The sequence below is a fragment of the Phragmites australis genome, chromosome 19 (assembly GCF_958298935.1).
Source record: "Phragmites australis chromosome 19, lpPhrAust1.1, whole genome shotgun sequence".
NCBI classification, from domain to species: domain Eukaryota; kingdom Viridiplantae; phylum Streptophyta; class Magnoliopsida; order Poales; family Poaceae; genus Phragmites; species Phragmites australis.
In genome coordinates, this window is record NC_084939.1 from 3,292,074 (window position 1) to 3,307,079 (window position 15,006).

General features: G+C 43.9%; 1 protein-coding gene and 1 pseudogene across 4 annotated transcripts; both read right to left on the minus strand.

The window, feature by feature from the left end:
- Positions 1-618: 618 nt before the first annotated feature.
- Positions 619-9,181, minus strand: LOC133900377 (receptor kinase-like protein Xa21; annotated as a pseudogene).
- A 156-nt stretch (positions 9,182-9,337) lies between these two features.
- Positions 9,338-14,400, minus strand: LOC133900376 (E3 ubiquitin-protein ligase RHF2A-like). 4 transcript variants are annotated; one of them, XR_009906527.1, is made up of 9 exons: positions 14,245-14,400; positions 12,352-12,509; positions 12,221-12,267; positions 11,007-11,069; positions 10,794-10,902; positions 10,318-10,700; positions 10,140-10,238; positions 9,680-10,063; positions 9,338-9,610 (listed from the first exon to the last, which is right to left on the minus strand). XR_009906527.1 is itself a non-coding variant. In XM_062341488.1 (9 exons), the coding sequence occupies exons 2-8, from the start codon at positions 12,490-12,492 to the stop codon at positions 9,736-9,738; spliced, it is 1,170 nt and encodes a 389-aa protein (XP_062197472.1). In that variant the 5' UTR covers positions 12,493-12,509; positions 14,245-14,400; the 3' UTR covers positions 9,338-9,610; positions 9,731-9,735. The 4 variants fall into 4 exon arrangements, 1 of the variants encoding a protein (XP_062197472.1); XR_009906528.1 differs by lacking the exon at positions 14,245-14,400 and adding an exon at positions 14,027-14,231; XM_062341488.1 differs by having other exon boundaries at positions 9,731-10,063.
- Between the last annotated feature and the right edge of the window lie 606 nt (positions 14,401-15,006).

Consider the following 15,006-nt stretch of genomic DNA (forward strand, 5'->3'; position numbering starts at 1 on the left):
CACAAAAAAGCCTGCCTAGGGAGGGCTGATGATGCTTACTGGGCTTGGCCCAATTAATTAATTAATTAATTTTAAATGCATAAATGATTTGGCGGCCCGGTTTGACCCAATCTCAGCCTGATGCCTACATGTTATGACTTGCTAAGTATCTTAAGTACTTACTCTTACTTGTTGATTTGGATGAAGAGCCAAAATATGACTTCAGCAATGATGGTGAAGAAGAATAGATGCAGACTGGAGCTACATTCGCAACCTAGTCTCTTGTAGGCATTGGGCCGCCTTTTAGTTTCCATCGTCGCCGTATTTCCAGTAAGGCCCGTCGGCCATGGTGTGTTTTGGACTCTGAGATGTAAAACTCTATTTATGGTTGTGATGTCAATCTGTTACATTGTGCGTATCAGGTACTGATCTAGGTATTGATATGAGATGCACAGTAGAACCTGAAATAGGGGTCCAACACTACCCATAGGTGGGCCTAGACATAGATTTTAGGCCCAAAGAAAACATGGCATTTTGCCGGCCTGGCCTGCAGTTTGCTCAGGTCTAGGCCTGACCCTGCCATCAGCTTTACTATTGTAAACTTCTGTTATACCTTTTTTAGGAAACATATTTTCTGTTACATTATATCAGAACTGACACTGAAGGGCTGAAGGTTCCAAATGATAACAGAATTGTACTTTACTGTTATCCAACAATTTTAATATTACATTAAAAGGGTACTCAAGTCATAGATTACTTGACAAAGTATATTAGGCAACTTAGACTCCAGCGAGAAAAGAGCAACAGGCATAATACTGGTATATCACAAAGCATGCACACAACCGTGCATGAGCCATGATCAAACCATCAGCATAAGCCGGAGACTTCTCTCACATTGTTGACCCATATGTCATCCAAGAATTATAGCTGTAGAGAATGTAAGCTGCAGGAATCAACTTGAAGCTTCTAATGGTGGACCAAAGATATTCATGAACACCATCAGCACATCAGTTGGTGCTTTATCCATATTCCTATTCTGCATTCCCTACAAGATATATCCTTTGATGGCAAGCAGTTCCTTGATGATATCTCCGGTTGGCATCCTACAAGACGGCATTTCCTCAGAGCAGGACAATCCAAGTCTAAGTAGGGAAATCAGGCAATCGGTGTTTCTTTTGTGCGAAGAATCACCCTCACCCGCATCCTGAAGTTCATTCTCGAGGCTCAAAGACAGACGCATGTCAATAACGTCCATCATTCTATTATGCAGTGCCAGCTCCACGTATTCACGTAGGCTCAATCCTTGTCCGAAGGTGCTATCAGTGGGCCTCTTTCCAGTTACCATTTCTAACACAAGAACTCCGTAACTGTAAATGTCTCCATTTGTTGATACCACATTTCCAGCACCATACTCTGTTGCATTCAATGTTCAAAAAATATCAGATATCTTACGATGTGCGCAGTTCTTAATTTTAAGTTACAGTTGTAATATTATAGCAAAAACTGCAGGTTACATGCCATTAAAGTACATATTTTTCCTTCTGCAAGACATCTATATGTAAGTTTCTCCATAAGCATGTTTCATTTGATAAACACGGAAATAAGAAAATAATAGGCTAACCTGGGGCAGCATAACCGATTGTCCCTCTAAATCCCATCGAGCTCGTTGAATGTTGGGCAATTGGGCTTCCCTCAACAATAATCTTGGCGAGTCCAAAGTCTCCAACATGGGCTACCATATCAGCATCCAAGAGCACATTACTTGACTTGAGATCACAATGTATAACAGGTGCAGGGCCATCGCAATGAAGATAATGCAACGCGTAAGCCACATCTAGCAGTATGGTCACTCTTTCTGCGAGATCCAAGTACCTTTGCTCTGTTTGCTCATTTACGTCAGGATGTAGCCAACCTTCTAAACTCCCATTAGGCATGAAGTCATACACAATTGCTTTGAAGTCATTCCCTCTAGCATCAATGTTTGCACAAGCTGTAACTATCTTGACAAGATTCCGGTGTCGCATGTTTCGCAGTGCTTCACATTCGGCTATGAAGCTCTTGAGTGCCCCCGGGGTTTGAAGCTTTAGTACCTTCACGGCAACAAGATTTGTACTTCCACCATCTTGATCGTCTAACTCTCCTTTGTACACAGACCCAAATGATCCGCAACCCAGCAAATTGGTAGGCGAGAAACCATCTGTTGCTCTCACCAACTCTGAATAAGAGATCAGTGGGTGGCCTTGCATGAATGTTGTTGAAGGGGTTTTTGTTGTACTTCTCTTGCGCCAGGTTAGAAGCATGTAGAGCGATGAAAGGATGACCAGTGTTGCAACAAGAGAAATAACAACAGGTACCACCAGAAGTTTATGCTTTTTCTTTGGAAATTGTAAAGAACAAGGAGGCAAATGTAGATCAGGCATGCCGCCGCAAAGTTTGCCATTGCCTTGGATTGAAAGTCCAGAAGCATTTGCGAAAACACCAGCAGTTGGCAATTCTCCAGTAAAGCTATTGAATGAAAGGTTGAGATAATAGAGCACTCTAAGGTCCCTTAAGAATTTCGGTATCTGGCCTGACAAATTGTTGCTTGAGAGATCAAGATTTTCTAGGCCTTTCAACTGACCCAAGAGTGATGGAATATTACCAGTAAAGAAATTTTTTTGCAGATAGAGATTCTGCAGAAGTTGGCATTCACCAAGGGTGGACGGAAGTTGGCCTGATAATTTGTTCGACTCTGCATGAAATTCTACAAGATTATTTAAGTTCCCGATTTCTTGCGGTATTGGTCCCTCCAAGTTATTATATGATAGATCAAAAACTGCTGAGAGTAAAGATGGCCAAATGGGCCGTGCTTACTGGGCCGGCCCGAGGCAGGGAACTATAGGCATGGCCCAAGCACGGCCCGGCCCGAGCTGAGATGGGCCGGGCCGGCACGGCACGAGGCCACGGGCCGTGCCTGGGCCGAGCGCGCGGCACGGCGGGTCGTTACGGCACGGCCCGGCCGAGTCGGGCCGGCACGGGCACGGCCCGGCCCACGGGCGGCACGGGCACGGCACGGCCCGGCTCAGGCACGGCTGGCCCAGGAGACACGGCCGGGCCGGGCCGGCACGGCACGCGGCGGCCCATCACGGCACGGCCGGCCCGGCACGGCACGGCCCACCGTGCCGGCTCGGCACGCGGCGGCCCACGGCACGGCCCACCGCGGGGGGGGCACGGCCCGGCTGGCACGTGGGGCACGATGGGCCGGCGGGGGCACGCGGGTTAACGGGTTAAACGGGCCGGGAACGGCCCGTTTAACCCGTTAACCCGATATTTTTGAATTTTATAACCGTTTTGTGACCGTTTGAGCTCCAAAAAATTCGAAAAAAATTACAAAAATCACCATTTTTCACCTATAAATATAGGAGCACCTTGCCCTTCCATTCCACACCAGCAACACCATTTTCTCTCTTGTTTCCTCCTCTCATTCTTGTCTCAAAGTTCGTGAGAATTAGCGATAATTTGGCAAAATTAGTTTGAATTGTTGCAAAAAAATCCGAGCAATTCCAAAATCGTCATCCTGCTGATTTGCTATCTTGAAGTTGAAGAAATCTTGGTGATTTTTTTCATCGTTGTTGAGTCTTATTTTATTATTTGATTATTTCTAACTCTGAATATTTGCAATTTTTGTAGTGTCATTCGACATTGATCATGGATGCCGGTGATCATGATACATCCATAGATCATGATTTTTTTCTCCAAGGACTCACAGGGGACTACGGCCCCTTTGATACTAGTGCTGCAGGTGATGATGGACCCGACGGTGAACCTCCGGTTGGTTCACATCCAGATCCAGGTGATGCAGCAGGAGTGCCATCGTCAGGCTCTACAAGTGCGCACACATTAGCAAGCAGCGGATCTAAAAGATCAAGAGCCGGTACTTCCGAAGTTTGGCAAGACTTTGAAAGTATCTACAAAGAGGAAGATGGGGTAAGTGTCAGGTATGCTAAATGTTATATTTGTAAAAATGAATTATCTGCAAAGCCCTCGGGTGGAACGGGGCACTTGAAGAGGCACGCCATAAGTTGCAAGCGAAAGAGTGGAGCAGCCATGAAGCAGACGGTGTTGCAGTACAACCCCGACGGCTCTGTTCATCATTGGGAATACGACTCTGCCAATGCTTGAAAAGAGCTATGTCGCTTCATTGCAAGAGCGGATATACCACTCAATATCGGTGAGTCTGCTGCATTTGAAGATTACATTAAGCAAGCTCATAATCCTAGGTTCACGCATGTTTCTAGACAGACAACTAGTTAAAATACTACAATACGTGTCATAGCAAACTTAAAGAAATGTTGCAAACATGTACATTTTCAGTTGCTTTGACCTCGGACATATGGGCAGGTAGGGCTAGAGAGGATTATCTTAGTGTGGTTGCTCATTTTGTTAATAATGATTGGGAATTAGAAAAGAGAATAATAGGTTTTCGCTTGATTGACAACGCGCATACCGGTGAAAATATTGCTGAAAAAATATCTCAAGTAGTTGCAGACTTTGGCCTCACGAATAAAATATTTTCTATCACTTTAGATAATGCCGGTGCAAATTCTAGAGCAATGGATATTCTTACTCCGTTGTTTAGTACTTATGCTGAATCTTTCTTGTTACATCAACGTTGTGCTTGTCATATTATCAATCTTATAGTAAAATCCGGTTTGAAGAGGTTATCGCGATACTTAGAAGATTTTCGTACTATAATATCTTTTGTGAACTTCTCTAACTAACGAATTGCAGCATATAAACAGTATTGTGTTGCAATGGGTGTGCGTCCACGTAAGTTTGCTCTGGACATGCCGGTGAGATGGAACTCTACTTTCTTGATGCTTAAAAATATTATACCATATAAGAGCACATTTGATGTGTTTATTCATACACATTACCATCAGCATGGGGTCAAACTTTACTCACGGAAGCGCATTGGTATGTTGCTGAAAGGATACTGGAGTTTCTTGAATTTTTTTTATGATTCAACTGTGAGTTTATCAGGAGTTTATTATCCAACATCTTGTTTAGTAGTGCATAATATTGTTGAAATTGCTACTCATTTAAACAACTATGAAAATGACAATCTTTTAAGAGATTGTGTAGTTCCTATGAAATCTAAATTCTTAAAGTATTGGAAAGAAATTCCTTTGTTATACGCTTTTGCCTTTATTTTAGATCCTAGAGCTAAAATTGCAGCTTTCTGTAGAGTTCTCGCAATTCTAGGTGATGCTCTTGGCCATGATTATTCTAATTATTATACTAATGTTCATTCTAAGTTATTCGAAGTTTATAGTAAATATGAAACAAAGTATGGCGGAGTTCGCCTGCAACGACCTCCACTAGCACCCACAACAAGTAAGAAGACGACAACGTGGGGGAAAATATTTGGTGCAGATTCTTCATCAAGAAGTTCAGACTCTTCGTCACGATCGTCTACGGGCACCGGAATTCCAACATCCGGAGGGGAGCTAACTACCTTCATCGACAGTGACGTTATCAGCCACGAACAAGAAAACTTCAACATACTGCAATGGTGGCATGAGCACAAGACGAATTATCCAGTTCTTTCACTGTTAGCGCGAGATTTATTAACGGTTCCTGTATCTACAGTTTCTTCTAAGGCTGCCTTCAGTCTTACAGGAAGGATAATCGAAGAGAGAAGAACAAATCTGTCAAGTGAGATGGTTGAAATACTCACCATAGTAAAAGATTGGGAACAAGCTGAAGCACGAATGCAATACACTGCAGAAAATACTGAGCTTGAAGAATCATTCCAAAATTTGTATCTAGATGCTGATGAGAACGTGTAATTTTAAATTTTCTGAGCTAGGTTGTACTCTTTTTTCCTTTGCTAGAAAGGTTTTTAATGAGGCAACCTATCAATAAAGCTCATTTTTAGAATTAATCACGTGCCCCTATTATTTCTAAGTTTTTTTATTCATGTTTTTTGTTTATTTTTTTAAAATACCCCCCGCGGCCCCACCCCCACCTACCTCTCCTCTCATCCCTATAAATACCATCTACTCCATCTCAAACTACACCCTGCCCACCCATCTCTCTTTTCCTATTTGCTAGCCAAGTAGCCAGTATTCACTTCACATCAAGAAACTAATTTCATATTTCAATTCATGGATCAAGGCGCCGAGAACTCAGGTGCATGGTCCCAAGTGTGGTAACATTTTGAAAAGGTCTTCAAAGAAATTAACGGGAAACAGGTAAGATTTGCTAAGTGTAATATATACAGTATAGAAATAGGTGCCAGATCTTCACATGGAACGGGACACTTGAGGAAGCATATGAAAAATTGCAAGCAAAATTCTGGGGTTTCTAATGAAATCATGTAATTTTCGGAGCATAATCATTGGTTGTACTCTTTTTTTCCTTCTAGTAGAAAGGTTTTTAACGAGGCAACCAATCAATAAAGATGTTATGTATTTATTTTCTATATTTTTTATTGTTTTTTGGATTTTTTTAGCTATTATTTTTGATTTTTTCCTATTTTTTTGAGTGCTGACGGGCCCAACGTGCCTCCACCGTGCCGGCCGGGCCCGTCGTGCCTTCCCGTGCCGGCCGGGCCCGTCGTGCCTTCCCATGCCGACCTGGTCCGTCGTGCCTCCACCGTGCCGATCGGGCCCGTCGTGCCAAACGGGCCTATCGTGCCTCCACCGTGCCGAACGGGCCCATCGTGCCGGCCGGGCCCATCGTGCCGACCGTGCCGTGGGCCGGCCCGGCACGGCACGGTGACAGTTGGGCCGTGCCATGGGCCGACGGCTCGGCACGCGGGCCGGCACGGCACGGCCCGTAACAGTAAATGGGCCAATCGGGCAGTGCCGATTTCGGGCCGTGCCGAGATGGGCCCGTGCCGGCCCGGCCCAATTGGCCCATTTGGCCATCTTTAGCTGAGAGTGTGGAAATGTCAAATAATCCCTTGGGTATTGAGCCTGTAAAGTTATTTCTTGAAAGATCTAGTGGTTTCCCAGTGTGTCAGGTGTCCCACCGCTGAAGCCATTTGCGCCCAGGTACAAATAATTTAGTTCAGTAAGATTTCCAATGGTCAATGGGATCGTCCCACTTAACTTGTTTTCATGTAACGTCAAACCTTGCAAATTTGTAAGCCTACTAAATGATGAAGGAATAGTTCCTGTAAAAGAGTTCTGATCGAAATCCACAATTTGCAAGTTAAAGAGATTACCAATATCTCTAGGTATGCTTCCTGAAATTGGGTTGTGTCCCAAGAAGAGTATTTCTAGCGAAGTGGAAAGATTGGAGACTGAATTTGGAAGGACTCCCCCAAACCTGCAAAACATCAAGTCTAAAATTCGCAGCTGGGAGCAATTTGTCAATGCGGTCATGAACTCCCAATCTTTGGGCTCTTTAGCTTCAAGCAAAGTTTGTTGGAGCTCTACCCAATTGAGATTTCTTAATCGTCCAATATCGGGAGCAAGGATGCCACTGAAGGAGTTACGAGCAAGCTGAAAATGCGATAGCTCGGAAGCATTAGCTATCGAGGCAGGGATATGACCGTGAAACTGGTTGTCGTCCATATATATCTCCTGCAGATGAGGAAGATTATTGAATGCGTTCGGAGGTATTGTTCCACTTAGCATGTTCTGCTGAACACTAAACATGACTAGAGAGGAAATGTTCCAAACAGAAGCGGGGATAACCCCACTTAAATTGTTAAATCCTAAATCAAGCCAAGATAATTTGGGCAATAGACCGAAAGATGAAGGGATGGATCCAGTTAGCATGTTTTTTCCGAGACCAAGAAACTGAAGGCTGGTAAGATTGCTCAAAATAGGCGGTATCTCACCAGATAGTTTATTATCGAAGAAAGCCAAGTGTGCAATAGATGGTAGTTCCGCCAGTGACCGAGGGATTTCTCCTGACAAACCATTATTGAAAAGGAACAATTTGACAAGATTTTTCAAGGTACCTATCTCAGCGGGGATCTCGCCCTGGAGCTTATTATCGGTTAGGCTCAGCGATGTGAGCCTGGTGCATCCACCTATGGTCGCCGGAATGCTTCCTTCCAGCGAATTGACGCTCAGGTTCAGCTCCTGAAGCTTGCCGAGACGACCAAGCTCCGGTGGTATCTCCCCGGCGAGCTGGTTATTCCCGAGGTTCAGCTTCTCGAGAAAAGATAGGTTGCCCAGGAACGGCGAGATGCGCCCTGAGAGCTTGAAGGAGTTCATGAGCAGCGCGACCACCCTCACGGGTGGCCGACGGCTGCAGGCAACCCCTGGCCAGCTGCAGTAATTGGCGGACGTGTTCCATGAAGCTAGCAAAGCAGATGGGCCTGACAACATGGATCTGAAGGAGAGGAGCGCGAGCTCATCGGCAGTGGCGTTGCTGCTGCTGCTGCCGCCTGGAGGCACCCGAGCATGGGAGCAGAGGCACAGCAAGGAGAACCAGAGCAGCGTGATTGCTCCTCCCATCAGAAGTAGCTACAAAGACCTGAACTGAAGATACTGAAGTTGTTCGATGGAGTGCATTTTATAGAGGATGGTACTGACAAGCAAGAAGCAATACGGCATTTTGCTAATTATCAATAGATGGGATGCAGAGTCCAGTATAAACACGCTTTCTCACTACAAACATGATTGAGGTATGTTTGTTTGGATTTTTGTTTCTGATTTTTTTTAAAAATTGTACTTTTAATTTTTTTTAAAGTTGTTCTTAAATTTTACAAGAATTTTTTAATTTCTCGACACCCTACTTCTCAGAAAAGTTACTCTTAACTAGTTTCTTTTTTTTATTTCTTAAAAATAAGCTTCTGCCTTATTTACTTTTCTGTGAACCTATTTATTTAAACTTAGCTTTAGACTTCTAATAAAAATAGGCACTAAAAGCAGTCTAAAACAAACAACCTGAATCCAGGACTCGTCGGTCTCCGGGTCGTCGGTCATTGGCAGCACCTGAATCCAACTCGTCGGTCTCCGGGTCTCCGGTTCAAATCCAGGACTCGTCGATCTCCGGGTCTCCGATTCAATGGTCCATTGGGCATACTCTCTTTCTCTCTCTCTCTCTGGGAGCGCAGCACTAGGAAGTTCGTCCCAAAACATTACAGCATTGCTCGAACGTGAATTTCTGCAAAAGAAAAGCCATGACATTGCAAATCTGATACAGAAGCATAGGAGTCTCCCACAACAACAAAAATTAACCCACCTATTTGCATCGAGGACATTTGGAAGGTTGAGCTCACGAAACATTTGGCTGTTCTAAAAAAATATAGCTTCAGGTATGTATGCACGTGAAAGCTAAAACATGCATGTTTTTGTACATCAAAAACATCGGTAGGCCGCACAGAACAAACTGAGCGTCGTACTACAATAACTGTATAACAGCAGGAAACTCTGCTGTTCCAATCATATTTATCGCGATTCACATGCTATCAAGTTGACATAATCATTTATACTAGTAAACATCTGTATTCGGGAAATTTTTACAAGGATGAAACTGAAGATCAAATCGACTTTTCCTAGGCCCGGCCACCCTTTTATCGAACAAATATATCGAATCATCATTCCGATCTTCTGGCAGTCATTAATGGTTGAGATGACAGCATCATGGTATTTCATGTTTCAACTGTGTCGCCTTACGATACAACCTGGAAATAATAATAGTGGCATTTGTTAGTTTGACCCAACCATAGTCAAAGAGATGATCTAAGTGGTACCTTCGAAGATGAAGAACGGGCATGTGTAGGCCTTCTTTCTGGAACTCTTACATGTCCTAATTTGAACCAGACGTCGTGACACAAGGGGTGGAAGAGTTGGAAGCACTTGTAGTAGTGGTGGTCACAGTAGTGGTAGAGTTGCTCTCAGTAACCCTCTCTTCGCTTGATTCTGTAGCAGGACGAACTTCAGAAGTGGATGATGTTGGGCTATCACCTGTTCTGCTACCACCTCTAGTTTCCAAACGCTCCATCATCCGTGATACAGATGCAATTCCAGCATTAACTTCTCTTCTCACTTCAGAACCAAGATCCGCCACGGATGAGTTACGTGAAAAGAGTCTCTCCTTCCACCCTCGAGTGCTTTTTGTAATAGATTCTTTGTACCTGAAATGTACAACAGTAGAAAAAGGTTTAGAACGACAATTTGTTATGCTGGAAATAAGACAAAAAAAATACATACTTCATAGAAACAGCATTTAAGCGGGACTTTAGAGAGTCTGAGAAAGACTGAATATCCGATGGTCCAGCCCTGTCTGGAGTTTGTCCAGTGGAATGTCTCCTGATACATCAGAATCATCATTTAGTTTGATCAACACAAAAACTAAAATGAGACAATATCTGAATATAGAAGAACGTACCTGTTAAAAAACCTAGGACTGGATACAGGAGTACTATTTCCGGAAGAAACGACAGCATCTTGTTCAGCGTCATAGGTAAGCATCCCCGGACTTTGGTTACCTGCTTCCCCACCGCGAAAAGCACGTGGAGATGACTCACTAGCTCTAGGGGTCACAGGACTTGAATCGTTATCTCCCTCCACATGAGCAGAAGATGAAGATACTGTGTCAGCAGAAGGTGTGTTTGGATGTGCAGAGAAAACCAGGAACTGTGGACGAGAGCCTGATCGGCCCCTGTGCCCCTCTCTTCTTCCAAGGTGGTGGGCCCTTCCCATTGCAGCAGCAGCAGCTAGATGCTGTAGTATGCGCTCTTCAAGTTCAGCATCATTACCAACAACAGGTAACTGCACAAGTATCTCTCTCTAATCAGGACAACTTAAATAGAACACTTGCCAAATTAGAAGAAATGTATTGTTAATTAGTTTTGTAACACATACGTGCTGCAACTCAAAATCCCCAAGAGCAGGATGGTGAAATATAGTTGTATTTCGAGTTTGATTGGTTCTAATATTCCTCTCGCGCTCTACTGCCTCAAAAAGCTCTTGGCTGAGATATCAGCGGGCTAGAAGTTAGTACCATTCTACATATCAAAACAGTATGCATCATATTTGCATAGCCAAGAACTATGAAAATATTGCAACAGAACTTGCCTGGTAGGATCCTTCATACTAATAGGCTGCCAACACATTGGACACTGTGAACTTCTCTGACACCTATGCAAAAATCCCATCAATCATTAGTGTGAAAAATATTTTGAACATGGAACAAATGGACCAACTAATGGCAAAGCAGTTCTATCCACACTTGATGCAATAGCAGAATATCTTATCAGAGCTTTACATGTTACATAGTGTCCTGGTTCGACAAGTTCTCTCCTAACTTCAAACAACTGTTCACATCTCCACTAGTCATAATTCATAAGATACAATCCCTGAAAGTGTCACACATCTTGTACTATAGTTAAAGGATAATTTTATACTGCAATATGCACAGAAATTGCTAAATGTGACTTAAAACCAATGATTGAATGTACGGCCCTTGAACTGTGAAATGTTGACACACGGGTGTTTACTATTTAGGAAAAGGCAGACCTCACTCAATTAAAGACATGATTCTAGAAGAAAAGAACAATTGATCTCAGGTCAGACCACGAACTCAAGCTGGCATACTCCGCAACTCCAAACTGAGAAATCGAACAAAAAGTACACAAGGAGAAAAATAATACAGGGTCCACCAAGGTCATCCTGCATGCATGGACTTTACAAGATGGAAAAGAGTGAAATCTAATTTGTACCAATACCATAGGACTACTCTCTAGCAGCAGTGGCGGAGCTAGACAAGAAAATAGTGGTGGACCATCCAATTGCAACAGATAATTATAATTATAGGCACTTCGATTACAACTAAGTGCTAAAAGTGTCCATTGAACATATGATGTTGTATAAATTTGCAACCAAGCTTGACACTGATGTCTTAGTTGGAAGACTGTAAAGGTTAGGAAACCGTCTGGCAGAAAGACAAACAAATACCAAAATTATGAAACTGAAGTTTCACGTGCAGAATCAGCCATCCTATACCAATTGTCCGGTTGTCCCAAGTTTTCAGCATCAGTCACAATCAGCTATTAGTCTGTTACAGTTTAAACAAAGGCAATATGTATGGTAAACTAAACTCCCGCATATAGCAAGGCGAGTTCTTAAGACATGACCTTTTTTCAATGTTCTAAAATATTGTCCATACAGATAAAACTTAAACTCAAGATTCTAGATGAATTACGGATGAAACTAGGTACACTGCTTGTGCACAGCGGAAATATATAAAAAGATTGCTACAAGTGAGGTATATATTAGAGATAGTACCATACCATTCCAGAATGCATTGGAGATGGAACTCATGTTTGCAACCGGTCAACTGCAAACAGAAAGCAAGCACAACAAATGGTTACAGAATGTCCTCTAAAAGCAAAATAGTGCAACTAATGAAATGGCATCTTACTGCAGAAGGGTCACTCTCACAGAAAGCCTCAAGGCAAATGCTGCACGCATCATCACATGCATCCTGAATGCCACCCTCCACAAAGGCTGCAGGTGATGTCAAACTCTCCATCTTAGCTGTCTCATCAGTTCCAGATGCCATTGCAAAGAATCACAGCCCTGATCAAATATCCAAAATGACAAATAGGAGCTCAGAGTCAAAAAGTTTAATTGCTCTTAGACTAATTGTCAGTTGAGATGAAAAACAAACATGTTCAGTTATCCATTATGCCTTAAGAAAACCCACAAGATCATAACAGGATTGACAAAACTGTGAGATATTAAAGACATATCTTATTACACCTTCTGTACAAATAATAATCATAATGAGACACTATAACAAGCAGAACACTATACCAGGAAAATATCAATCCCAGAGCAATCCTAAAGCATATTACAAGATCCATATTGCAGGACAAGAACATCTTATCTTTCCTTTCCCATTTCGATCCAACAGGCTACATGCAATTACAACAGAAAGCATTGCCAAAGTCTTGACGTATTTATGCAAGTAATGCTCCGAAAACCTTAGCAATCTCGTACAAAAGTGTACACCTTTCTATTGGACCAATCTAATCATCCGAGTAGCATAAAAGGCAGAAGGACGAACTCAATTGCATTCAAAAGTATCTTGTTCAAGCAAGACGCAAAAAATAAAACCAAGATTGGTGCCTCTAGAACCCTCAAAATTAGCAGCCAAATCACATGAACACAAAAATATGATACTATTCAAACAAATACACTTGATAATTGTGTGTTTAATCAAAGCTAACTAAAAAAACTTTTGGATGAAAAATACCAATTATGTTGATGCATGAACAAAAACAATATCTCCCTAAATTGAAAGAAATACATGGGGACTCATTACGGTTTGCATTCAAGTCTAATCGTTCCTATCAAATAACAGCATGAGGTTTGAACCACTGTTTACTCTGTTAAGAGGCTCTTTTCTAGCAAGTAGCATCTCAACTGGCTGAAATTACCCCGATTTAATATACTCCTCAAACACAAATAAAATTAATGGTGAATCCAAAAATGAAACAGTTCAAACTTCTCTGTGGAGCACGCGCTCAATCAGCTCACTATATTATGGCAGGATCAGTCACCTGGGAAATTCCAAACAGAAAGGCTCACCTCACCCGAATCATACATCACACGCCATTGCAAAACATGCTGAAAACACCAAACCACATCCCCATGAGCGCACACCATTTAAAGTGGCACTACGACAGCCAAATCTGATAACGGAACACAACCCAATCACAAAGACAGTATACTCCACGCAAAAGCCCATTTTTGGATCAGCAGTGGGTCGGTCAACCAGGCCGAGCCAATAAAAGACTCCCCATTTCCCAATTTCGATCACATCAAACGTCAATCCAACAGCAACACCGGTCAAAATATTCAGCAGAGAACCTTATCAACTAGCTCAATTGCACACAGAACGGGCCAGCCCACCCAAATCACGATCCAAGCCACGCCCAAATAAACTAATTCCCTATAAACAATTCCTCAAAAACAGCAGAAGCGACACAAAATATTAACGATATGAAGCCAATTCTCCGAAAACACAGCGAATTCCCACACCCCGAACCCCCAATTCCCACCAAATCAAGCACAACCTCCAACTATCCCACCTCGAAGAGCGCCAACCACCACCGCCGAATTACCTAGCACAACCCCCACCACATCGGCCCGAATTATCCGAAACCAAACCCCACGCACGACCACAAAATCGAACCAAACCCAACCCCAGTCGCAACGGCCCGAGCTCCCCGCCCCCAAATCGCCCAGCCGACCACGCCGCGCAGCAGAGGGGGTGAAGGGGGGAGGCGACCGGGAGATCTGATCTTACCAGGCACCCGGCGACCCAGCTCGGCTCGGCCCGATCCGGTTGGATTCGATGCGTGAGGCGTGGAGGAGCACGAAACCCTAGCCTCTCTCTCTCTCTCTCTCTCTCTCTGAAGGCGAGGAAAAGGAAAAGGCGTGACGAGACGAGGGAGACGCGTGCGTCGCCTCCGGTGGGCCCGGCGCTCTGTCCACCACCTCACTCCTCCTCCCCCACACCGTGCCCCACGCGCACACCGACGCGTGGGCCAGACGAACCATTAGGCCCACCCGTCGGTGAGATACGGGCCGACAAGGCCGTGCTTGAATGGTAGTAGGTGCGGCGACGGCGGCTAGGACGACGGTGGAAGCAAATTTATAAGAATCTATTGTTATCTATATTTTTTATTAAAAAATAAATACGTACGAGAATAAATGAATTTGTTTTGGGTCGGCCTTCAAGTACCTTTTGACCGCCTGACCTATTCGGTGCCGCACACCCGCGCGCGGGGCCCGCTGCGGAGCGGGTTGGGTCCCGTTGTGTCAGTGGAAAGTGGCACGTGGGGTAGGTAGTGGGAATGGATTATTGGGTAGGGCAGTAGTTTCGGTGGGGACAAGGTGGCAGTGGGTGCAGGCTACCGTGCGCCGTGTGGCGGACCGCGCGTGGGCGCGGCGTTCGAGGGCAGAGTAACACACGTCAGCGTCACGACCGGCCAGCGTCGTCGGGGATAATGCAAGGCCAGCTTCAATAATTTTAGCTAGATGTTAGCTCTAATTATTAGAATATTTT

Coding starts and splice junctions, on each gene's coding strand:
- LOC133900376 (XM_062341488.1), bottom strand. CDS start 12,492: ATGGCATCTGGAACTGATGAGACAGCTAAGATGGAGAGTTTGACATCA. Junction 12,268..12,351: donor GTGAGAGTGACCCTTCTGCA/GTAAGATGCCAT, acceptor TTCTGTTTGCAG/TTGACCGGTTGCAAACATGA. Junction 11,070..12,220: donor CTCCAATGCATTCTGGAATG/GTATGGTACTAT, acceptor ATTTTTGCATAG/GTGTCAGAGAAGTTCACAGT.